This window comes from Molossus molossus, unplaced genomic scaffold (assembly GCF_014108415.1).
Source record: "Molossus molossus isolate mMolMol1 unplaced genomic scaffold, mMolMol1.p scaffold_m16_p_17, whole genome shotgun sequence".
Lineage (NCBI taxonomy): Eukaryota > Metazoa > Chordata > Mammalia > Chiroptera > Molossidae > Molossus > Molossus molossus.
In genome coordinates this window covers 55,041,623-55,065,944 of record NW_023425352.1, presented here as the reverse complement: position 1 = coordinate 55,065,944, position 24,322 = coordinate 55,041,623, and the positions used below count along the sequence as shown (strand labels likewise).

The 24,322-nt window shown below is 38.7% G+C and overlaps 2 protein-coding genes and 1 pseudogene across 5 annotated transcripts in view; 1 reads left to right on the top strand and 2 right to left on the bottom strand.

Moving 5' to 3' along the window:
- Nucleotides 1-14,167, bottom strand: part of ADK (adenosine kinase) — a 630,959-nt gene extending 616,792 nt beyond the window's left edge. The window contains exon 1 of the mRNA XM_036265166.1: nucleotides 13,972-14,167. Coding sequence (XP_036121059.1) covers nucleotides 13,972-14,006 — 35 coding nt within the window. The 5' untranslated portion in view covers nucleotides 14,007-14,167. The remainder of the gene's footprint in view (nucleotides 1-13,971) is intronic.
- On the top strand, nucleotides 73-22,826 carry AP3M1 (adaptor related protein complex 3 subunit mu 1). Of its 4 annotated transcripts, none has more exons than XM_036265162.1 (9): nucleotides 73-155; nucleotides 10,870-11,145; nucleotides 11,775-11,784; nucleotides 14,479-14,616; nucleotides 15,832-15,917; nucleotides 16,593-16,726; nucleotides 17,601-17,808; nucleotides 20,857-21,001; nucleotides 21,683-22,826. In XM_036265162.1, exons 2-9 carry the CDS (start codon nucleotides 10,873-10,875, stop codon nucleotides 21,781-21,783), a joined length of 1,095 nt encoding a protein of 364 aa, XP_036121055.1. In that variant the 5' UTR covers nucleotides 73-155; nucleotides 10,870-10,872; the 3' UTR covers nucleotides 21,784-22,826. The 4 variants fall into 4 exon arrangements, with proteins under 4 accessions (XP_036121055.1, XP_036121052.1, XP_036121054.1 ...); XM_036265159.1 differs by having other exon boundaries at nucleotides 78-155; nucleotides 11,775-11,946; XM_036265160.1 differs by lacking the exon at nucleotides 73-155 and adding an exon at nucleotides 7,775-7,923 and having other exon boundaries at nucleotides 11,775-11,946.
- On the bottom strand, nucleotides 18,414-19,815 carry LOC118632250 (annotated as a pseudogene).
- Nucleotides 22,827-24,322: the final 1,496 nt, after the last annotated feature.

Genomic DNA, 24,322 nt, shown 5'->3' with positions numbered 1-24,322 from the left:
TTCTAAATCTGTAGACCTAGTTGGTCTCTTTGAAGCTGTTAGTCAGGCAACCTACGGGGCACTCCAACTGCGGGGTCCTCACTGCCTTCTCAGCTGCTTTAGTCTAGGTCCGGAGAGGACCCGGCGCCGAATCACTGACAGGCCCAGGTGTCGGGGTGAGTGTGAGGGGCGGGGAGCCGACGGTGAGGGTACAGCTCGAAAACCGGGGAGCAGGCTGAATGTCCCGGGCTGCTGCAGAAGCATTTCCCGTGCTATGGGCCGGGACCGCGCCACTCTCGGGCCTTCCGGGCTTTCTTGCCAGCGGGGCCGGAAGGGAGCGGTGCACCTGCAGCCCTGTGTTCTCAGGCCCCTGGCCCGAGAGTTCAAGCTCATTGGGGTCCCTCTCCGTTCTCTGGCGCGGGAAAAAGGTCTTGTCACCCACACTGGGCTGAAGTACCGACGACTTGGACCTCAGCCCCAGGCTTCTGCTTTACAAAACCCCTGACTGACCTGAGCGCACGTCCTGTTATTTTAGAGGGTGGCGCCTCGATGAGCCTGGCGTGGGGAATACAGTGAGGAGGGTGTTGCAGTTCAGAAGAGACGTAATGGGAACCTAAACTGAGGAGGTGGCGATGAGTATGGAGAAGTGATGAGCAATGTGGCTGGTTAGACTCGGTAGATTCGAATTGAACCCGAAACTGACGTTTATAGCGTACATAACTAAGAAGGTGGCGTCACTATAAAATTAAGAGCCCTCACATGACGTGGAGGAATTTTGTGGAACTTGGGATATATCGAGTTTGAAACAGTGGTTTAGGTGGAGATGGTAGAAAGATAAAAAGAAAAAAGCATGGGAAGTAAGCCGGAAGGAAACTTTCAAGATGAGAACCAAAACAGGTGAAGTTTCATATAGCATGGTAAGAAGGATTTGTTTTGTTTTGAAGAATGTTATTAGTGACATATAATGCTGCAAGGGTCAAAGGAGCAAATTGGAGGTTAAGGATAGGTTGTTGGATTTGATGTTTAGGAAGGTATTGGGCCGTTTGAGAGCGCTGCTTTCATAGAGGCCATTTCTGAAAGGAGAGACTGACAGTGTAGACTTATCGTTCTTCACGTGGAGCACGAAGCCAATGATTATAGAGGGTGGCAAGATTCCTAAAAAAATTGAGGTTTGTTTGTTTTTAGGAATACCAGACACATTATGTTTGGTGCAGAAATCAAGTAACCAGTTAATAACATTAAAGATTAAAAATTACAAGTGGAAGGATTGGTTCTGGAAAGAAAGCAGGACACTTTCACTTGAAACCATAGGAAAAATGGAGAAATAAAGTGAATGAAGAATTACCTAAAACTTACATATCTTTAGTAGGAAATCTCTCTTTGCAATAAGATTCGCTTTTCATATTGACTCTTAGGATTTTTACAGTGTTTCTAAACATTCAACATACTATTAGAGTTCCTTGTAAACTAGATACTTTTAAGTTGCTCAGTAGTATCTCAATTCATGGGTAGCAAATGATATTTGTAAAGAAGAGGAATTCTTTCTCCAACTACAAATTACTTTCCTTCCTATTACACAAAGAAAATAAAAACGATCATCTTCCTGCAACCAAATATATAAACCTTCTTCTCTTTTGTTCATAGAGGAAAAAAGATTCCCTTGTCCTTATGGAAAACAAATCTTTTCACTTAGTTGACCAATACCATCCTCTCCTACATCATCAGCCTTTCCTCTTCTGCTCATACCTTTTCTTTAGCATTTAAAGATATTTTCTGTCCTGGTTGGTGTGCTCAGTAGTTAGAGCATTGGGTGGCACACCGAAGAGTCGCAGGCTTAATTCCCAGTCAAGGGCACATACTTGGGTTCCAAGTTCGATTCTGTGCCCCAACTAGGGCACATGCAGGAGACCACCAATAGATGTGACTCCCTCCCATCGATGTTTCTCTCTTTTCCTTCCCTCCCTTCCCTCTCTCTCTAAAAATCAATGAAAAAAAAAAAAAAATGGGGGGAGGATTAACAACAACAAAAAAGAAAAATAAATAAAAATATTCTTTCTTAACATTATGAACTGCACCCATTTATTTTTCTGTCTTTTCATAACTAGAGTTCTTGAATGTATCATTTACTCTCCCTATCTCTGTTTTTCTCTCTTCTTGCTATTTATTTCTCATTTCTCAGCCCACTACACTATATCTAGTTTCTAGCATTCCACTAAACTAGGACTGAAACTGCTTTTACTAAGATCATCAATGTACTCCATGTGTTAAATCATATGTTCTCAGTAAGGACAAAAATTGTCTCTTGTAAGGCAAAGAAAAAGAAATCATACTCTTATGTAAAAAGCACAGATATATTTATAGTACATAAAGAAATATACATATGCCCTGGCCAGTTTGGCTAAGCGGGTGGAGCGTCAGCCTGTGGTCCAGAGAGACCCGGGTTCGTACCTTGGTTGCAGTTTGTCCCTGGCCTTGGTTGGTCGTGTGGGTGGCAGCCACTCGATGTGTCCCTTTCACGACAATGTTTCTCTCTCTCTCTTCTCTCTCCCTCCCACTCTATCTGAACAAAAAATGGAAAAATCTCCTCGGGTGAGGATAAAAAAATTAATTAAATAAATAAATAAATTTTATATATATATATATATATATATTCTATGGTATTGAAATTTTCTAGGGGAGGGGTATGATAGAAGGGGAGTCTGAAAGTCCCTTTTGGCAGATAATAATGAAAAGAAAGTTAAATCAACACATTTTCAGTTCTTGTAGCTTGAATTCTTTGTGCCATTTAAAATGTTTAATACTCCATTCTAGAAACATGCTAACACACTCTAGTTACCAGAAGCCATTACCCTCCCTGCTTTCTTTTATTCTTCTTCAGCCAAATTTTCTTTCTTTTTTTTTGAGAGTATATTTATTAAAGTTGGGTACAGTGAAACAAGGAGGGGCTTAGGATAGAAGAAGCAACAAGAGAGAGACGGTGGGGGTGGGGAGTGCTGTGGCTCTCTAGAAAAATTATGGGAAAGAAGTGAGCCAAGACAAGGCTGCTGTCAGCTCACTGGAAAGTCAGATAAAAGGAGGCCCTGGAGACAGGTTCAGAGGTTTAACCCTGGATGAGGTGCTGTTGCCCATTGCACCTCTGGTTGAAAGTCTCTTGCAGACCCTTAGGGTTTAGGAGATGAATGCCTGTCGGGGAAGAAAAAGGAAAAGGGAGGCCTGGCCAGTTTGGCTTAGCAGTTAGAGCATCGGCCCAGGGACCAAAGATTTGAGGGTTTGATTTCGGTCAGGGGCACTACCTCAGTTGCGGTTGCGAGTCAGTCCCTGGCCCTGGTCTGGGTGGTGTGGGAGGCAACCAATCCATGTGGCTCTCTCACATTGATGTTTCTCTCTCTCTCTTTCTTTTCCTCCCACTCTATCTGAAGATAATTGAAAAATATCCTTGGGTGAGGATTTTAAAAAAAGAAGGGGAAGGGAAAAGTACAGGCTTGTTCCCAGGAGGGAGTGTGTCCAAATCTTCTTTTTTAGGCACACTTCTTTGACTCAGCTGCTACTCAAATGTTGGAGTTCCTTCCACAGACTCTCTTCTATTCACGCTCTTCCTTTGTAGTTTTATTCTTATAATTACAATACTCATAAACAGAAAATGATTACTCACAAATCTATCTCCAACTTAGCTTCTCTCTAAAGCACCAGACCTATATATACAGTAGTCTTTTGAATACATCCCTTTGGGTCAAACATAGCCAGAATTGGGTCATATTATACAGAAGTAGGGTTATATACCTCATTTACCCTCCCTTACCCCTCTGCCCCCCTCCCCAATCTTTGTTCAAACTAAAACGTTTCTCTTATATTTTCATTTTACTCCATTCCTATTCTCAACATTCTAGTTCAGGCCACCACCATAACTCATCTCAAGTCATGTCACAATATCCAGTTTCCCTATTATGCAGTTGCCACAGTGCAATCTTCCCTAAAACTGTAAATGGGATTGCATGAATCCTCAATAAAAAAATGATTTTATATTGCCCTGAGTATAAAGTGAAGCAATCGCCCTGGCCGCTTTGGCTCAGCGGTTAGAGCATCAGCCTGCAGTCCTGAGAGACCCGGGTTCGGTTCCCGCTAAGGGCGCGTACCTCGGCTGCAGTTTGTCCCCGGCCCTGGTCGGTTCTGCGGGTGGCAGCTACTCGATGTGTTCCTTTCACATCGATGTTTCTCTCTCTCTCTCTGTTTCTCTCTCTCCCTCCCACTCTACCTGAACAAAAAATGGAAAAATGTCCTCGGGTGAGGATAAAAAAAATAATAATAATAAAGTGAAGCAATCTCCTCCATCTCATATCACCATTTCCTTCCACCTTTTAAAGTTGCTAAATTTTGTACTAGATTTCTTTTTTCTTTCTTTTTTAAATCCTCACCCGAGGATACCTTTCCATTTATCTTCAGATAGAGTGGGAGGGAGAGAAAGGGAGAGAAAAACATCAATGTGAGAGGGACACATCGACTGGTTGCCTCCCACACGGCCCCAACCAGGGCTGGGGACAAACCACAACCAAGGTACTTGCCCATGGCCGGACTCAAACCCATGACTGATCTGCGGGCCCACGCTCTACTACTGAGCCAAACTGGCCAGGGCTGTACTGAATTTGTCTTATGATCTCTCACCTCAAAGCCCTGCAAAGTTCTATGGAACACTGTATTTACCCTATCATAATAGGAATTACATCTTACTGTATTAATTTTTTTTTTTTTGCCTTTGTTGAACTGTAAACACTGAGTTCAGGGACTATATTTTGTTCACCCCTGTCTCCCCACTGTTTAATACAGAAAACATTCAAAACTTATTGAATTAATAAATGATCAAAGTATTGACGGAGAATCAGATGAGCCAGATTCTTTTCTGGTCTCATTCTCTCATTTTGGATATGCCCCTCTCACCTTCCATGTTTTCTGTTATAGAAGGAATACATTTTCTTTTTTATCTTCCAAGGATTTTTTTTTTTTTATATCCTCACCCAAGGACATTTTTCCATATTTTGTTCAGATAGAATGGGAGGGAGAGAGAGAAAGAGAGAGAGAGAGAAACATTGACGTGAAAGGGACACATTGAGTGGCTGCCACCTGCACAACCAACCAGGGCCGGGGACACACTGCAACAGAGGTATGTGCCCTTAGCAGGAACCGAACCCAGGTATCTCTGGACCGCAGGCTGACGCTCTAACCGCTGAGCCAAACCGGCCAGGGTTTCCAAGGATCTTTTGACTGTTGTAATTGTATTGATTATGAATCATCAGGATGAGTGTGTTCAACATTTGGTAAAGGGGATTTATGAATTATTTAAGCTGCAGTATAAGCTCTGATGGAACTGCCTCTGAAGACAGTTTCTCAAGTGGCTTTAAAATAACTGGGAGGCCCTGACTGGTTTCACTCAGCGGTTAGAGCATTGGCCTTCGGTCTGGAGAGACTCGGGTTTGGTTCCCGCTAAGGGCACGTACTTCGGTTGCAGTTTGTCCCCGGCCCTGGTTGGGTCGTGTGGGTGGCAACCACTCGATGTGTCCCTTTCACGTCGATGTTTCTCTGTCTCTCCCTCCCACTCTATCTGAACAAAATATCAAAAAAGTCCTCGGGTGAGGATAAAAATAAGAAAGAAAGAAAGAAAAATAAAATAAAATAACTGGGAGAATTCTGTTTTCTGACTCAGAGTCACTCAGAACAAAAAGATAGTTTATGGTGATGACTGTATAACTTTCCCGGGAAATTTATTAAAATAATAAAAGAATTAACTGTAGCTACTAAAAGATTAAGTAGCTAAAGAAACAGGCTACATGTGGTATTTATTTAATTGGTATATGCATTGGGTTCTTGGTCATAATATGGATTGAAGAAATAAGTTCTCTTTTCCTATAATAGAAGGTTAAGATGGGTTTTAAAGCTAAGCACTGATGAAAGCTGTAAGTGTTATACTTTCATCTCAGCACTAAGGATAATAACAATAAATCCAGATGGCCAGTTTAACTTACTGTATTCTTCTGAGACCTGAACTACTGCCAATGAAAACAACTTTGGTGGAAACTTTTCCTGGAAAGAATTTTTCACCAGCTTAAAAAGATGAGTAAGAATCTGGCCCCTAAAAATAAAGAAACTATGAAGTCACTTGCTTCAAGTACAAGCAGCTCTTTTAGGGTGTATTGTGGCAGTGGAGTAGTACCACAGATACGTGTGAACTATTCTTTCTATAAGCTGAATGGTTGAAGAAGAGAACATATGTCAGCTCCTTTGAACATAATTTCTGCTCTAAATAATTTAGAACACATTTTGGCTTCTAACTAAACTAGAAGCATACCCTTCAACTCTTTCTCTTAATTATAAGTTTGAACTGCCCAATCCAATATGGTAACCACTGACTACATATAATTTCAATTTAAATTAAAATTAAAACTTTAGAATATCAGTTACACTAGCTACATTTCAGATGTTCAGGAGCCACATGTGATTAGTGTCTACTGTATTGGACAGCACAGATATAGGGCATATCCATTATTGCAGGAAATACTATTGAAGAGTACTGCTTTATGTTTCTAATAACTACTCTCTGAGAGGCAGGTATGAACAGGAGTTCAGGATTCAACTGGATCTGGGTTTGACTCTTATCTCTGATATTTAAGATATGATGTTAGATAATTGTCTTAACATTTTTGACACTTTATTGTCATATCTGTAAAATGGGGATAAGAGCAATATTTGTAGCATTGACATGTGTTGATTAAATGTGTTAATGTAGGGAAAGTGTCTAGCATAGTGTCTGGCCCACCGTAAGTAGTCAATATATTTTAGATATTATTAATTCATTTATCCTTGACCCTTTGAATGGAGCTGAAATTATTTTTTTCAAATAATGACATATTCAATAGCTGGCTAACCTGAAAGGCTCAAATCTGAGTCTCTGAGTTTATTACAGTGTTCTGCTTTAAACCACATTGTATTTCAGATAAATATTTTATTTTAAGAAAAAGTATCATAATACAAATTTAGTTGCAGATCTTATTGCTGGATATCCTGTTTCACTTAGGAAAAAAAAAGTGTATCAGCAGAGGTTATAAAGTCAGTTAAAGTCAGTAGGTTCTATGTAGCTAGATATATATTATGTATTACAATGGCAATATTTTAACACCCAAATAGAAATAAAAGGCTGATGCAAAGCTAACCTAGTAAACAAAGCATTTGACTAGATGAAGTAGAAAAATTTAACAGATTTCAGATATTACTCTGGAAAAATTTAGTAGATCCAAAGTCTGAGGTATCAGGTTTTATTGCTGTCAACTCAAGTTGATTGCTTAACTAAACAGAGATGGCTTTGAACAAAGAAACATTTTATTGTTTCTAATAAACAGGAACCCTAAACTATTTACAGCATTCATGACTTTATTAAAACAGTAATTACTAAAACACATCTTAATAATTAGTATTATTTACTTGTAACTATTGAGCATAGGCCAAATAGGAAGGAAATGATCATCAGATAGTCTTTAAATGTCAGCTGCTTTCATAAAATAAATGACTTCTTCTGAAAAGAAGTAGTCAGGTTGATGTGATTGTTTTCTGTGTCAACAGAATTGAATGAATCCATTTATGGAAAGTCTTCCTTTCCTCTTTGAAATTTATATTCATGCATAGAAACTGTAGTCATAGATTTTAAATTCTTTTTCCTTAGGCTACATTTATCATACAGTACTATAATTTTATTTTATTTTTTTTATTTATTTATTTATTTATTTATTTTTGTATGTGCCCCTAACGGGAACTGAACCTGGGACTCTCTGGTCCACAGACCGATGCTCCAACCACTGAGCCAAAGTGGCCAGGGCCAGTACTATAATTTTAAATGAATGGACCACTATACTAAACACCTGATATTGATGTTATCCATATAAAAGAAAGGAAAACGTTAAGGTAATTAAACTTTTTCTCAGTGTCCTCCATATTGAAAAGACAATAACTTTTTCATTTGAAGTGTAACTAACCATTAGAAAAGTATACAACTCACAACATAAAATCCAATGAATTATCACAAAATGAACACAACTTGTAACCATCATCTAGATCAAGAAATAAATGCCCTTCTCTGTTATTACCCCCACTTTGCTCCATAAAATAAACCATTTGATTTTTCAAACAGTTTTACCTGTTGTAGAACTTCATATAAATAATATCATACTGTGTGTATTCTTTTGTGTCTGTCATTCAATATTATAAGGTTTATCCATATTTGTTTCATGTATCAATAGTATTTTCATAGCTATATAATATTTCATTTTATAATACACTACATTTTATTTTTCCTTTGTACTATTAATAAACATTTGAGTTGTTGCAGGTTTCCAGTATTACAAATATATGGTTTTTGGTACACATTTGTACACATTTCTGTTTAATCCACTTGGGAAGTGGATTTGTGTGTTACAAGGTATTAAGAATACTTTTGTTGTTGTTGTTAATCCTCAACCGAGGATATTTTTCCAGTAATTTTTTAGTTAGAGTGGAGGAAGAGAGAAAGAGAGAAAGAAACATCAGTATGGTGAGATACATTGATTGGTTGCCTCCTACACAACCCTGATCGGGGCAGGGGACCAAACCTGCAACCCAGGTATGTGTCCTTGACTGGGAATCGAACCTGCAACCCTTGGTCCTCAGGTTGATGCTCTAACCGCTGAGCAAAACCACAAGGGCAAGAATACTTTATTTTAATTGAGATACAATTCACGTACTCTAAGGCTCGCCATTTTAAAGTATATAATTTCGTAGCTTTTCATATATTCACAAAGTAGTGTAACCATCATCTCTATTTCCAGCAGGTTTTTATTACCTCAGAAAAGAAATGCCAAACCCATAACCAGTAACTCCTTATTCCTCCCCCCTCCGCCTAGCCTCTGGTAGGCACTAATTTACTTTCTATCACTATGGATTTGCCTATTCTGGACATTTCATATAAATGAAAGTATATAGTATGTGACCTTTTGTGTCTGACTCCTTTCCCTAAAAATAATGTTTTCAAGGTTCATCCATGTTGTAGCACATATCAGTACTTCATTTCTTATAATGGCTGAATAATATTCTATTGTTTATTATTTATCAATCAGTTGATAAACATTTAAGTTGTTTCCACTTTTTGGCCATTATGAATAATGCTGCTAGAAACATATGTCCACACAGTTTCCAGTTCCAGATATATACTTAGGAATAGAATTGTTAAGACATTTGGTAATTCTATCTTTAACTTTTTGAAGAACTCAAACTGTTTTCCACAGCATCTACACTGTTTAGTACCAGCAATTCCTACCAGCAATATAAGTGGGTTCCAGTTTCTCTACATTCTTGTCAACACTTGTTATTGTCTGTCTCTTGATTATATCTAGCCTAGTAGGTATGAAATGTGTTGTGATTTGGCAGTGCTGTCAAAAAGCAATTCACCTATATACAAGGGTTAATTTCAAAACCCTCAATTATATTCCACTGATCTATTGTCTGACCCAGTGCCAGTACCACACAGTACCTTTTTTTTCTTTTAATCCTCACTCGAGGACATTTTTCCATTTTTTGTTCAGATAGAGTGGGAGGGAGGGAGGGAGGGAGAGAGAGAGAGAGAGAGAGAGAGAGAGAGACATCGACGTGAAAGGGACACATCGAGTGGCTGCCACCCGCACGACCCAACCAGGGCTGGGGACAAACTGCAATTGAGGTACGTGCCCTTAACGGGAACCAAACCCAGATCTCTCTGTACCTCAGGCCCATGCTCTAACCATTGAGCAAACCATCCGTGGCACCACACAGTACCTTTGCAGTAAGTTTTGAAATCAGAAAGTATGAATTCTCCAAATTTGTTTTTCAAGGTTGTTTTGAGTCTTCTTTGTCTCTTTCATTTCCTTATGAATTTTAGGATCAGCCTGTTGGTTTCCACAAAAAGGCAACAGGTATTTTAATAAGGATTGCATTGAATCTGTAGATCAATTTAGGGAGTATTGCCATCTTAACAATATTAAATGTTACAGTCTGAGAACATGAAATGTCTTCCCATGTTTTGGGTCTTTTTAATTTTTTTCAACAATGTTTTATAATATTCACTGTACAGTCTTACACTTTTTATTAAATTTAATCCTGTTTTGATCTTAATGCTCTTGTAAATAGAATTTTCTCAGTTTTATTTTTACATTATTCGTTGCTAACATGTAGCAGCACAATTGATTTTTTATATTAATCTTGTATCCTGTAACCTTGCTGAACTCATTATCTCTAATATTGTGAGAGAGAGAGAGAGAGAGAGAGAGAGAGTGTTTTACTTCTTCCTTTCCAATTTGGAAGCCTTTTGTGTTTATTTTCTTGCCTAATTGCCCTGGCTAGAACCTCTAGTACAATGTTGATTAGAGGTGGTAAGAGTGAACATCATTGTTTGTTCTTGATATTAAGGGGAAAGCTTTTGGTCTTTAACCACCAAATATAATGTTAGCTATGGAGTTTTTATAGAAGCTTTTTTGTCAGGTTGAGGAAGTTCCTTTCTATTTTGGTTTATGTGTTTTTATCAAAAACCGGTGTTTGATTTTGCCAAATGATTTTCTGTACATTTGGAAATTATTATGTTGTTGTCTTTTATGAATACTGTGTATTATGTTAATTGATTTTCATATGTTGAACCAACTGTGCATTTTTGGAATAAATCCCACTTGGTCAAGGTATATAATCTTTTTTAATATGTTGCTGGAAAGTTGCTAGTATTTTGTTTGCTTCTATATTCTTAAATGATAATGGTCTGTAGTTTCTTATATTGCCTTTTCTGGTTTTGGGGTCAGGATACTACAAGGACACCTTTGATGTATACTAAATTTAAACTTTTTCCCCCCCCAGAAAATGATCCACAGTCTATTTCTCATAAACTGTTCCGGTGACATATTTCTAGAGAAGCACTGGAAGAGTGTTGTGAGCCAATCTGTCTGTGATTATTTCTTTGAAGCTCAAGAGAAAGCTGCTGATGTTGAAAATGTACCACCTGTCATTTCAACACCTCACCACTACCTCATCAGTATCTACAGAGATAAGCTCTTCTTTGTGTCTGTCATACAGACTGAAGTGCCACCTCTCTTTGTAATTGAGTTCCTACATCGAGTTGCTGACACTTTTCAGGTTGGTTATTCTTCAGATCTTTTGAACTTAAATTAATTACCCAGCTTTTGATGTGTTGTCTGTCTGTCTCTTTTCTTTTCAACTAAGCATATGTTCATAAACCCTTTTGTGTAGGGTGTACAGTAGCGCACATGGCTGCTCCATTCACTTTTCTAGGAGAACAGAATAATCTCATGGGCATGGAAGCCTTAATTTTTATATGTATTACAAATTATGTCATCAGGAAACAATAGTGCTTTCCACACACAATTCTCTGAATGGTCCCAAGATTTTCATTGGTCATGAAATCTAATATTCACATTTTATTATTTTCTCTTATTTTGCTGAATATGCCAAATACTTTAAAACTAATCTGTGTGTTTTGGGGTACCTAATCAGGACAGAGGAAGTTTATAGTTCACATTCTGGTTTAATGTTTCAATGTACTTTCTGGCTTAATATGTAATAGGAATTCAATTCAATCTAAAAATTTAAGAAAATATTACATAGAACTATTGAGGGTTTTTTTTCCCTGTGTTTCACATTCACTGAATTATGCAACTGAAAGTTTATTCTTAAGAACAAAAAGTATTTAGCAAGCCTTTCTTCATTACTTCCATTGTGCATTAATATTATGTACATTTTATTAGGACTACTTTGGTGAGTGTTCAGAGGCTGCAATTAAGGATAATGTGGTCATAGTATACGAGCTCTTGGAGGAAATGTTAGACAATGGATTTCCACTGGCTACTGAATCTAACATTTTGAAAGAACTGATTAAACCACCAACAATTCTTCGTTCTGTTGTCAACTCTATTACAGGTAAGGTGAAAACATACTTTATTAGGAATTGAGCAACTAAAACTTTTTTTTTTATCCTCACCCAAGGACATTTTTGCATTTATCTTCAGATAGAGCAGGAGGGAGAGAGGGAGGAAGAGAGAGAGAGAGAAACATCGATGCGAGAGACACATCAAGTGGTGTCTCTCTCTGGTTACCACCCACACAACCCCAACCGGGGCTGGGGACAAAATGCAACAGAGGTATGTGCTTCTAGCGGGAACTGAACCCGGGACTCCCTGGTCCACGGGCTGACACTCTAACCGCTAAGCCAAACCGGCCAGGGCTAGCAAGTAAAACTTTATAAACAACTCAACACCATTTCTTATGATCTGGCAGATTCTTGTGTGTGTTTTTTTTCTTTCCATTATTTATTTTAGAGAGAATGGAAGGGAGAGGGAGAGTGATAGAAACATCAATGAGAGAACATCGATTGGCCACCTCCTCCATGGCCCCCGCCAGGAATTCAGCCCACAACCTAGGCATGTGCCCTGACTGGGAATTGGACTGGCAACTCTTGGTGCATGGGTTGATGCTCAGCCACTGAGCCACACCAGGCTGGCAGATTCTTAAGATAGTCCAAATTGGCCAGAATTAAAGTTAGTGATGATTTTTAAATGGATGTATTTTTTTTCCCATGGAAAGAGGCTGGGTCTTAAATGATAAAGAACTTTTTGGTTATTACTCTTTTATTATAGATTTTTCTACAAAAGCACAATAACATTATTATTGTTATTTAACACTAAATAATAAGACTGAATACATAATCCCAGTTAATCCTAAAAAAAGCCAATATGATGGATGTTAACTAAACTTATTATAGTAATCATTTTGCAATATGTACATAAATCACTATATTATGTACCTTAAACTTAACACAATGTTATATGTCAATTATAACTCAGTAAAGCTGGTAAAAATAAAAATAGCATTATAAAACTGGCATTTTGCTGCTACCCTACAATTATTAGACTATAGAAAATGTAAGACTCTCTACTACAGAGTATATACTGTCTCCTCTAGGTCTTTGTTTTATACATGCAAGTGTTCGCTTCAGCAGCACATATATTCATGCAAAAGATGTGTTAAAACTGAAAGACAAGAAATGAATCTATTGTGAGATCTCTTACGTTGTGGGTCTTGTATTATAAGCTTCCAGTTTTGGTTTAATTCTTCAGTAGAGCTAGAAATTAGGTACATAATTTTGAAAATATTAAAGACTTCTAGAGAAAGATTTCTGTGAAATGTTATATGGCATTCCAACTATACTGTCCCCTGTTGTATAAATGCCTCTCCAAGTGCACTGATTTTAAAAATGAGGTGAGAGAGGCCTATAATAAAACAACCATTCCATAGCTCTTATTCATCCTCTGTATAAAGCTGAGTATCAGGAGAAATTCAAGGAAAGATAAGATGGAGTGTCTGTGCTCCTTCCTAAAATGTACACTCTGGATGGGAGGAGACTGGGGAAAAAATAAAAATACATAAATAATAGTAGTATAAGCCCTGGCCGGTTTGCTCACTGGTTAGAGCATCGGTTTGCAGTTCAGAGACCCAGGTTCTGTTCCCACTAAGGGCACGTACCTTGGTTGCAGTTTGTCCCCGGCCCCGGTTGGGTTGTGCAGGTGGCAACCACTCGATGTGTCCCTTTCACGTCCATGTTTCTCTCTCTGCCTTCCTCTCTCTCCCTCCCACTCTATCGGAACAAAAAATTAAAAAAAAATGTCCTCAGGTGAGGATAAAAAAGTAAAAATAAAAAGAATTAAAATAAAAAAAAAGTAGTAGTATAAGATTTTTTTTAAAGCAATTTCATTCTTTATAGGTGATGTAGTCACAATGAAAGTTGTTGTTAAGCATGTACTACTTTTGAATTGGAAATGTATATGAACCAAAATGTTAACTATTTCAAAGCTCAAGGGTATATGTTTAGGACAACCAGACGGATTTTCAGATCTATGTCATTGTACCAGGAAATTAGCCATATTATAACCAGATGGGGGTGCTGACCTTAAAATGGAAAAAGGCCAGAGTATGTTCTTCATTGTAGTTACTCCACTGAGGCCTGCTTGGCAGCATCTTGTGTAGAATCCAAGCTGAATACCAAAGGACCTAGTTATCACTCTGTATTCTCAGTGGAGACATTTTATCGGCAGAAGGTTTTTAAAACAACCAGCCTCTTTTTTCATCAGTGGCAGCAGGATGAGATTCTGTTGTTGAGCCACTGGAATTAGGTTAGGTTACTGTTAACACACAGGAAGCAAAAGATAAGTAAATGAGTTTAACCTGGTTTGACAGCTAGAGGACCACATGGCCTATTTCTGTCTTCTGGAAATTTGATCATGTTGGTATAGATACGTCTCCAACAATTCTGGAAACCATCCACAACTTCAATGAAGAAAAACCCAAACATTAAAGAAGCAGCTAAAGCATTCATTTATTTTTTTTTTTCTGTTAATAGCTTTTCTGATGGCCATTTTATGCATTAGCTTTGCTTTCTCCTTTTCCGGTTTCTAGGCAGTAGTAACGTTGGGGACACACTCCCCACTGGGCAGCTGTCCAACATCCCATGGCGCCGGGCAGGGGTAAAGTACACAAATAATGAAGCCTATTTTGATGTCGTTGAAGAAATAGATGCAATTATAGATAAATCAGGTAATTGTGTGCATGTGGTCTTATTTGGGAAAAACCAGTTCTGCTGACATGAGCTGAAGAGAAAATTGAAATCCCTTGGCAGTGCAGTTTCAGTGGAAAGGCATTTGTGTTCCGATGGTTTGAAAATCTGTTTATTTTTCCTAGTGAGTACATATAATTTTCATAATCACTAGTTGAGATTGGCCAAATCTTTGTAAATCAGATCTTACATTACATGTTGTCTTACATTAAGCCAATTACTACCCTATACACCTCTCCTCTTGTCATTTTATTCATTCTAACATTTACTGTGCAGCTCCCATACACCACACTTTTGCTAGTACTTTTTGTACAGCACTTCTAGTAAAGACTCCAGACAAAACAGCAGTACTCTATTAGAATCACACACAAAAATTTTGAACATCTAGTCCAATCCTCACATGTTATACATAAGGAAACTGATGTTCATAAGGGTTAAGTAATCTGCTCAAGGTAATACAGCTAGTTGGTGTGAAACTGAGTTATTGTGAATTATAGCCAATATCTTTTCATCATTGAGTGCCCTTTTCATTATCAAATTCCCTCATACAGAATAATAACTGTATTATTACAGAATAATGGGTCCTATTTCTTAAAAGTTAACAGGTAGCTTAGTCCATTTCATGAGAAACTTGCCTCATTTTAAAATTCTATTAAAAATATTTTAACTTCAGCCCTGGCCAGTTTGGCTCAGCGGTTAGAGCGTCGGCCTGCGGTCCGGAGAGACCCGGGTTCGGTTCCCGCTAAGGGCATGTACTTCGGTTGCAGTTTGTCCCCGGCCCTGGTTGGTCGTGCAGGTGGCAGCCACTCGATGTGTCCCTTCACGTCGATGTTTCTCTCTCTCTCTCTCCCTTCCTCTCTCTCCCTCCCACTCTATCTGTACAAAAAAATGGAAAAATATCCTCGGGTGAGGATAAAAAATATATATATATATTTTAACTTCATATCCAGCAGTCTAACAAGTTTGAGGCTAATAGAGATTTAGAATTATCATATTCCAACCTGTGTTAGTTATGGGCCATGGCACTCAGTAAAGAAGCTGAGTGTAATGGATCTCTGTCCTCTGACCTGTTAATAGATGTGCAAAGCTTCAGTATGTCTGACATCCAGGAGGTATTTCCATTACTTCAGATACAGTGATAACCCTAGTAAAGACGCAGATTCCAGTGATGTTATCACCCTTCTTTTTTTCTTCAGGATCTACAGTCTTTGCAGAAATTCAAGGGGTCATCGATGCTTGCATTAAGTTATCCGGAATGCCTGACCTTTCCCTTTCTTTCATGGTAGGTTTTGTTCTCCTGTCCTATAGCTCCTTGCATTCCTAATACATATGAAGTACTAAATTAAAAGATTAAATACTGAGACACCCTGTATCTTAGATTGCAAAAGGTTATCTCAGAACTATTCCAAGCACAGTTTACCAAGACACTAGCTTTACATGATGAGCATGGCCTTTATGGAAAGGCTGAGGAGAGGTCTTTGCCTAGGTGTGCAGGAAGTAGCTTAAATGGATGGTTGGCTTCTGCAAATATGAAGTGTTAATTTTACTGAATTATTGTTTGCTGGTATGAAAGTGCATTGACCTTTTTGCATCATTTTAGACTTGGCATGACACACTACTAAAAACAATCAAGAGAACTGAGTTCTAATTCTGTCTCTGCCACTAACTTCTCCTGACCTTGAGTTCTTTAAACCTCAGTTTTTTCATCTATAAAATAGAAATGATGCTACTTACATTTTCTACTTTACAGTTATTGAAAGTCAAGGAAAATATTGTATATAAAATATTTTTAAACCTTAAAGCATTGTGTAACTGTGCTTATGATATGGTCATAATAATAAATTCTTACCTGACTGCTTTATCTTTAGGAAGCATATTAATTTCTCATAATATCTGAGTAGAGTTGCCATGTTCATTATGCTCTATGAATATGGTAGCTGTGTTGTTTTCTTGGCAGAACCCAAGGCTTCTAGATGATGTCAGCTTCCACCCCTGCATCCGGTTCAAGCGTTGGGAATCTGAAAGAGTTTTGTCATTTATTCCTCCAGATGGAAATTTCCGACTCATATCATATCGGGTCAGCTCACAAAAGTATGTTGATGCATCAACCAGATACTGCCATCATATATCGATGTGCTAGGTAGAACTGACTTTTCTGTTTCATTCTGACAGTTGGATACTTGAATTCATCATTCCTGCCTTTAGCCATGGTTCACCAGGAGACTTCAGAAGAACTGGTGGAACTATGTGTCTAAAATAATCACTGTACCTTAAATCTAAGTATAGGGTAGTAGTAAATGAGAATGTGTATAACTTGGGCAAAACCATGAAATCCATGCCATAATTTTACTATGGTCTGTAGGCTTCATGGCTGACAGAGACAGACCTACCTATAGTTCCCAGGACATTCCCCAACTAACTGTTTCAGGTCACTCTTCTCTGCGTGGAAGTTTAAATGAATAATTTAGTGTTGTGGGTAGTAGCTGGTTTGTCCCTTAAAAGCACCAGAAGTGATTTAGGTGACATCAGGACAGAACTCAAAAGCAGAGATCCAAATTGTTTCTTGCCTCTTACCATATAAGAACTACTTTATTTAGTTTGCATAATTTTAAATTATCTTTTTATAGATCTTAATTCATTTCTTTAAACTAGGGCTATTTGTCCCAATTGTTTATACTATAATTAAGCTTCAGATTTCTATCTTGATTTGTATACTTATTCCTCAGAAATTGTATAATTCCTAGTGTAGTGGTATCAGAACACTGTGCTGGTACACACCCCACCCCAACATCCCCATCCCTAGTGCAGATGCAAAATCCACACTTCTAGGGGTATAGGATCTTATAGTGGAACCTAAGGTAGGGTAGGATACTCTGGACTGAGGTTGAGGTTTTGAGGTCACCTCCTGAGCTATCTCATGCCAATAACTGTGTGTGTTTGTGCCTTTGTGTCTTTATCTTTTTAGTCTAGTGGCAATACCAGTGTATGTGAAACATAGCATCAGCTTTAAGGAGAACAGTTCTTGTGGCAGATTTGATATCACAATTGGACCAAAGCAGAATATGGGGAAAACCATTGAAGGAATCACAGTGACAGTTCATATGCCAAAAGTTGTGCTGAATATGAACCTGACACCAACACAAGGCAGCTATACATTTGATCCAGTTACCAAGGTACAGCCACCTCAAATCAAGAGTGAGCGTGTTTCTGCGATCTTTATATTGTGATTTCAGGCAGGGGCTAGAGGGGAGGTTTTAAGGTCTTGGTGAAAACTAAAGTTTGTAACAAAACCTAGAGAGCATACTGTGCTGTGCTTTTGCCACTGGCTATGAAGGGAATACTACACCTGCTGCTGAGTAGAAGAACAGAAATGAGACAAATTCTGTCCCCCTTCACAATGTGCACACCTTTACTCATCCATTGATAATCCAGACATTCATTCTTTAATTATGAAGAAGATATAAAAGCTTTTTATTTTAATTTTAATTTTTTATTTTTTCTCATTAAACTTTGTTTTAATGGGTCTCAAAATTCTGTGACAGATTTTTGGTCAAGTTGTTTCCATTAAAAAGTGCTGAGTTTAAAAACTAATAACTTAGAAACTGCCACATACACACAAAAAAAACAAATGATCCACAAAACATTCTCCTTTCCTTCTGAAGGTTTTACGGTGCATTGTAATCATTAACCAGTCTTTTACTATTAAACTTAAATGACCAATTGAGACAAACAGTTCTGAGACCATTCTTCCACCACTGATTAAGACTGGGGTGGCAGGTATTGGGGATAATATTCATTTAGCCTTCTGAGCTTTCTGAGGAGACTTGGTGACTTTCCCAGCTCCAGCTGCCTTCTTGTCCACTGCTTTGATGACACCCACAGCAACTGTCTGTCTCATGTCACGAACAGCAAAGCGGCCCAGAGGGGGATAGTCAGAGAAGCTTTCAACATACATGGGCTTGCCGGGAACCATATCAACGATGGCAGCATCACCAGATTTCAGAAACTTAGGGCCATCTTCCAGCTTCTTCCCAGAACGACGGTCAATCTTCTCCTTCAGCTCAGCAAATTTACGAGCAGTATGAGCTGTGTGACAATCCAGCACAGGTGCATATCCAGCACTGGATGGTTCAGGATAATCACCTGAGCTGTGAAGCCAGCTGCTTCCATTGGTGGGTCATTTTTGTCGTCACCAGCCACATTGCCACGACGAACATCTTTGACAGACACGTTCTTGACATTGAAGCCCACACTGTCCCCAGGAAGAGCTTCACTCAGAGCTTCATGGTGCATTTCAACAGACTTTTACTTCAGTTGTTACACTGACTGGAGCAAAGGTGAACACCATGCCGGGTTTGAGAACACCAGTCTCCACTCTGCCCACAGAACAGTACCAATGCCACCAATTTTGTAGACATCCTGGAGGGGCAGAAGCAGGGGCTTGTCAGTTGGACGAGCTGGTGGTAGGATGCAATCCAGAGCTTCAAGCAGTGTGGTTCCACTGGCATTGGCATCTTCAAGGGCGACTTTCCATCCCTTGAACCAAGGCATATTAGCACTTGGCTTCAGCATATTGTCACCATTCCAACCAGAAATTGGCACAAATGCTACTGTGTCGGGGTTGTAGCCAATTTTCTTAATATAGGTGCTGACTTCTTTAACGATTTCCTCCTATCTCTTCTGGCTGTAGGGCGGCTCAGTGGAATCCATTTTGTTAACACCAACAATCAGTTGTTTAACACCCAGTGTGTAAGCCAGAAGGGCATGCTCACAGGTCCGCCCATTCTTGGAGATGCCTGCTTCAAATTCACCAACACCAGCAGCATCTATCAGGACAGCACAGTCAGCCTGAGATGTGCCTGTAATCATGTTTTTTATGAAGTCTCTGTGTCCTGGGGCATCAGTGATGGTCACATAATACTTGCTGGTCTCGAATTTCCACAGGGAGATATCAGTGGTGATACCTCGCTCACGTTCAGCTTTCAGTTTATCCAAGACCCAGGCATACTTGAAGGAGCCCTTCCCCATCTCAGCAGCCTCCTTCTCAAATTTTTTGATGGTTCGATCCCATCACATTTGTAGATCAGATGGCCAGTAGTGGTAGACTTGCCGGAATCTACATGTCCAATGTTGACGATGTTGATATGAGTCTTCTCTTTTCCCATTTTGGGTTTGGTTTAGTGGTGGTTTTCACAACACCTGTGTTCGGCGGCAAACCCGTTGCAAAAAAAAGCTATAAAAGCTTTTTAAAATGAAAAAAAAACATTGTGTGGCTATAAGAATATATATAATCTATTGCTAAATTTTCTGTAGAAATTAATCATTAAGATCTTTCTCTCTTTTTTTTTTAAATTTAAAAGTGTTGTTTTATACTTTCCCACAGGGGATGTTGGCTAGGAAAGCAACTTCCTCACCCTACATAAATGTGCCTCTAGCAGAGAGTTTTCAGAGAAACTGTGAAGGATGATTTTTCTCTCAGCTTCCTGGTTTGATCAAAAGTATTCTTTTCAACAACAGAGTCATTGAGCTGCCTGGTAAATGAAAAGGCATATTTTTATATAAAATTATAGACTGTTAAAAATAATCTAATTCAATCCTGAGGATCTGAAGAACCTCCCCAAAGACCACAAAGGGCTGAGAAGTGAAGGGGAGCTTCAGATGCCTGGCCCTTCACCCAGCTTCACTTTTTCATCTGAGCTTCACAGTCAGGATTTCTTTGAACAAAGGATTCCATAGCTAAAAGTTTAAATTACCAATTTAGGTCAGTCTTCTCATTTTACAGAAAAATAAACTGAGGCTCAGACAGAAACAGTGAAGATGATATAATGGAAAAACATTTGAAATCAGATAGCCTTAGGTTCAATCCAAGCCTTGTCACTAACTAGCTGTGTGACCTTGAACAGCCATTTGACCTCTGAGCCTTAATTGCCTCATTTCTAAAAAGACAAAATCTACATCACAGGCTTCTATAACATACAGGTAATGCTAAGCACAGTGCTATATCCAAAAGTAAATGTTCAACTAACATTGGTTCCCTACTAATTCTCCATTCAAAATACAAAACTAATTAGTGATGAACTCAGTGAAGATCCCAGGTCTCTTGTCTCCAAGACACTGTGCTTCATTCTGTACAAAAGTTTATGGCGTCTTTGAACCTTGTCTCTGAACATTTGCCTTTATTAAATGATTCAGATTGTTTCTGTTTTTCATGTCTTTTCAAGGTACTAACATGGGATGTGGGAAAAATTACTCCACAAAAGCTCCCAAGTCTTAAAGGACTGGTAAATTTACAATCTGGAGCACCCAAGCCAGAAGAAAATCCAAGCCTCAACATACAGTTCAAGATCCAGCAGCTTGCTATTTCAGGTAAAGATAAACTTGATTTGTGTTTAAGAGTAATTGAGCCCAGCCGGTATGGCTTTATTGAGCTTTGTCCCATGGACTGAGAGGTCCCAGTTCATCTCCCGATCAGGGCACATGCCTGGGTTGTGGGCTCGATCCCCAGTTAGGGGCGTGTAGGAGGCAATCTATCATTGTTTCTCTCCCTCCCTCTTTAAAAAAAAAATCAATGAAAAAGGGGGGTGGGGTGTACACCTTTATTTTTTTTTTAAAGGGTAATTGAGTTTTGCTGAGGTCAACTATTAGAAGGAGCTTAGAAGGGTAAGCTCTAGAAACAGCAACAACTCCAGTTTGCCTTTCACACTGCAATGGGGCCAACCTCTTAGGTACAGTGATTTTGGAGAGCACCCCTTTTCACACAGCTTCTTTACCCCAACCCTGATTCAGGCACCAAAGGGGTCATTCATTCAGAAAGTAGAATTATCCTTTAAAGACATTCCTTGCTCACATGGGAATCTGAACTAAAATCTTAACCCCACAGTACTGTACTTTGTAAATGGTAGAAGGGACATTGCTTCCAAATGGTGTAAGGGACACTGGTGTTTGTCCAATTTACTGTGTGGTGCTCAGTGTTAAACAAATATTGTATTGGTTGGTGTGACCAGGATAATAATGTATTCCTTTCCTTACCTATTGTTTTTGACACAGGCTTAAAAGTAAACCGCTTGGACATGTATGGGGAGAAATATAAGCCATTTAAAGGAGTCAAATATGTCACGAAAGCTGGAAAGTTCCAAGTGAGGACATGAGAAGAGGCCAAAATTCCTCAAGATCTGTTTGTTTTCTAAGTGTCATTATAGTTTATTACTATTAGGTACCAAGTGGGTGGGAACACTTATTCTAGTTAAAGCATTTGTGTGGAGCTACACACCGCTAACAAAGTTGATTAGTAATCAATGTAGGGTTCTTGAGGAGCTTTAAGCTAAGGTAACTTTTTAATAACATAGCTTATTTTGTATCTTTTCACTTAGAAAGATTTTGGAGGTGATTTCCTCCGTAAAGGGGACACCAGCTGGAGGTTGCACATTGTTAACAGTAAAGGCAGAAGGCTACAGTGATAACCTCTCTCCTAAAACAAGTGAACTAATCTCAGCCAGCAGCTGTCTTAATCTGTAATGTGATGTGTCAAGTGCAGCCAAATATCCCACCTGATCTTAGCCATCCCAAATCAGCATCTGTCCCAACAGAGGAAATTCCTTCCACCCCGAGAAGTTTACAAAAAAAACTGCCTCTTCAAGTGTTTGCCTTATTCAGCTTTTCACTTGTGCCATTAAGCAAGCACTGTAGCAAAAGCCACTTCCACATGGCCCTGGCAGGGAGCACTGCTGCCCCATGCTCCACTCTCACTGTACTTGGTATTGTATTTTTTTATAAATAAGATTTCTATGTTAAGTGCAAGTTTTGATTTAGAGACCTTGCTGCAGTAAGTACCATCCCAGTTTTGCACCATTGGTTCAGCTATTAGCACAGTAAAAATAATTTGTATCAAAGGGACAAATACTTTATTAAGGTAATATAAAGGAACACTACTGCTTTTAGGAAGTTATTGCAAGCACAAGTGTTTGAGATTTTAAATAAATTAGAGTAGTAGAATAAGAATGTAAGCAAACCTTTGCCATCTTCATGTTTTATAAAGCTTATCCAACACCATTTAAACCATAGTTAGCCTAAAGGCCTCATGCTGTAGTTCAGCAAAGAGGAAAACATGCCTGCCTCACTTATCTTTTTTGTTGTTGTTTTACTTTTTTATTGAATTTAATGGGGTGACATTGGCTAATAAATTTCTATAGATTTCAAGTGTATAATTCTATAATACATCTGTATATTGTATGTTCACCACCCCAAGTCAAGTCTCCTTTCATCACCATTTATCCCCTCTGTACCCTCTTCTACCTCCTCCCACCTCCCTTCCCCTCTGGTAGTCACCATACTGTTGTCTGTGTCTGTGTGTTACTGTTTTTAAGAGGTTGAATCTGCCTCTATCCCTTGTCTTCAAGGGGAACTCCCTTTTCATATTGTGTACTTCTCAAGGCTATTCTCAGTAGATTCTGTCCTGAAACTATCGTTGTAATTGTCACTGGAGTACTTAAATGTCTCCACTGTACTGACAAAGTACGTGAAGCACATTATAATGAGGCAGAAACAAAATCCTCGGTAACACTGATGGTACCATTTGGTCATCATGGTTGGCTGTCAGTCTACAGTTGTATTCCATTCAACTTCACTGGATTAGAAGTCCTTGCTCAGTTATTTTGCCTCATTAAACATGAAGAATGGAGAAAGGCTAAAAGTTAAAATACAGTGCTTGTTCTTCCTAATAGCTTAAGCTATTAGGTTTCTTCTACTTATGACTCCAGTCATTTAATTCTTCTTAGCTTATAACTCCCTGTCCTTTATGTTAAAGATAGCCTTGACACTTGTCCCCTTCTGCTGTCAAGGGCTAGTGGTTGGTGCTGGTGCAGGGAGCTCAATACACAGCAGCATTCTTACCTTTGCCTGCCTAGGGCACCCAGCCTGCCTTTCATCTAGTAAGAAAGGTCACTTTTTGCAACTTTGACATGTCTAGGATAACCAACATCAGCTTGGCAGCTAAAATCAAGATGCTGCCAAATATTCCCTTTGCTTAAGGTTGGTTACCCAGTTCAGCCGCTTTTTATTTTTAATGTTTTACAGAGTTCATACCTCAAAAGAACAATCAGTACATTTGCTTTTCTTTCTTCTGAATCCCTAATCAGCCATCTGTACCCAGACTATCCAATTTTCTTACTGTGCTGTCTTCTCTTACATACAAACAGATTACATTTCAATTGCCTCTAGCAATTTCTGCTAAAACTTCCAAGTAGATTATTTCCTTTTACAATTAAGTTATTGTATTTATTAATTTGATTGAACTCAGTAATCCTTTCTCTAGCTCTGGCTAGACTGTCAATAAAAAGATGAAAGAACATGTTGATTTTTTAGCTGGACTATTGATTGAGCATTCTCAAACAGGCATGCCTCAGCGTCAGAGCAAGCACAACATGATCAAACTTTGTTCTGTATCATACAAGGTGTGAAGGTTGTTACTTCCAAGTGCTCCTCTCTTAAGCTCAGTGTGTCGTAGTCATGTATCCCATTCTCTAAGCTATCACCTTTTTGGCCACAGACTGATCAAAGCTTCCTCTCCCTACCACTATGTACTAATAACAAAGGTTTATTAATACTTAGTAGTAGTGGACTATTTTCAAAGCATAGAATTCTAGCTAATCATAGAATGGCCCTGTTTTCTAAATTCTTAAATGAGTGTAT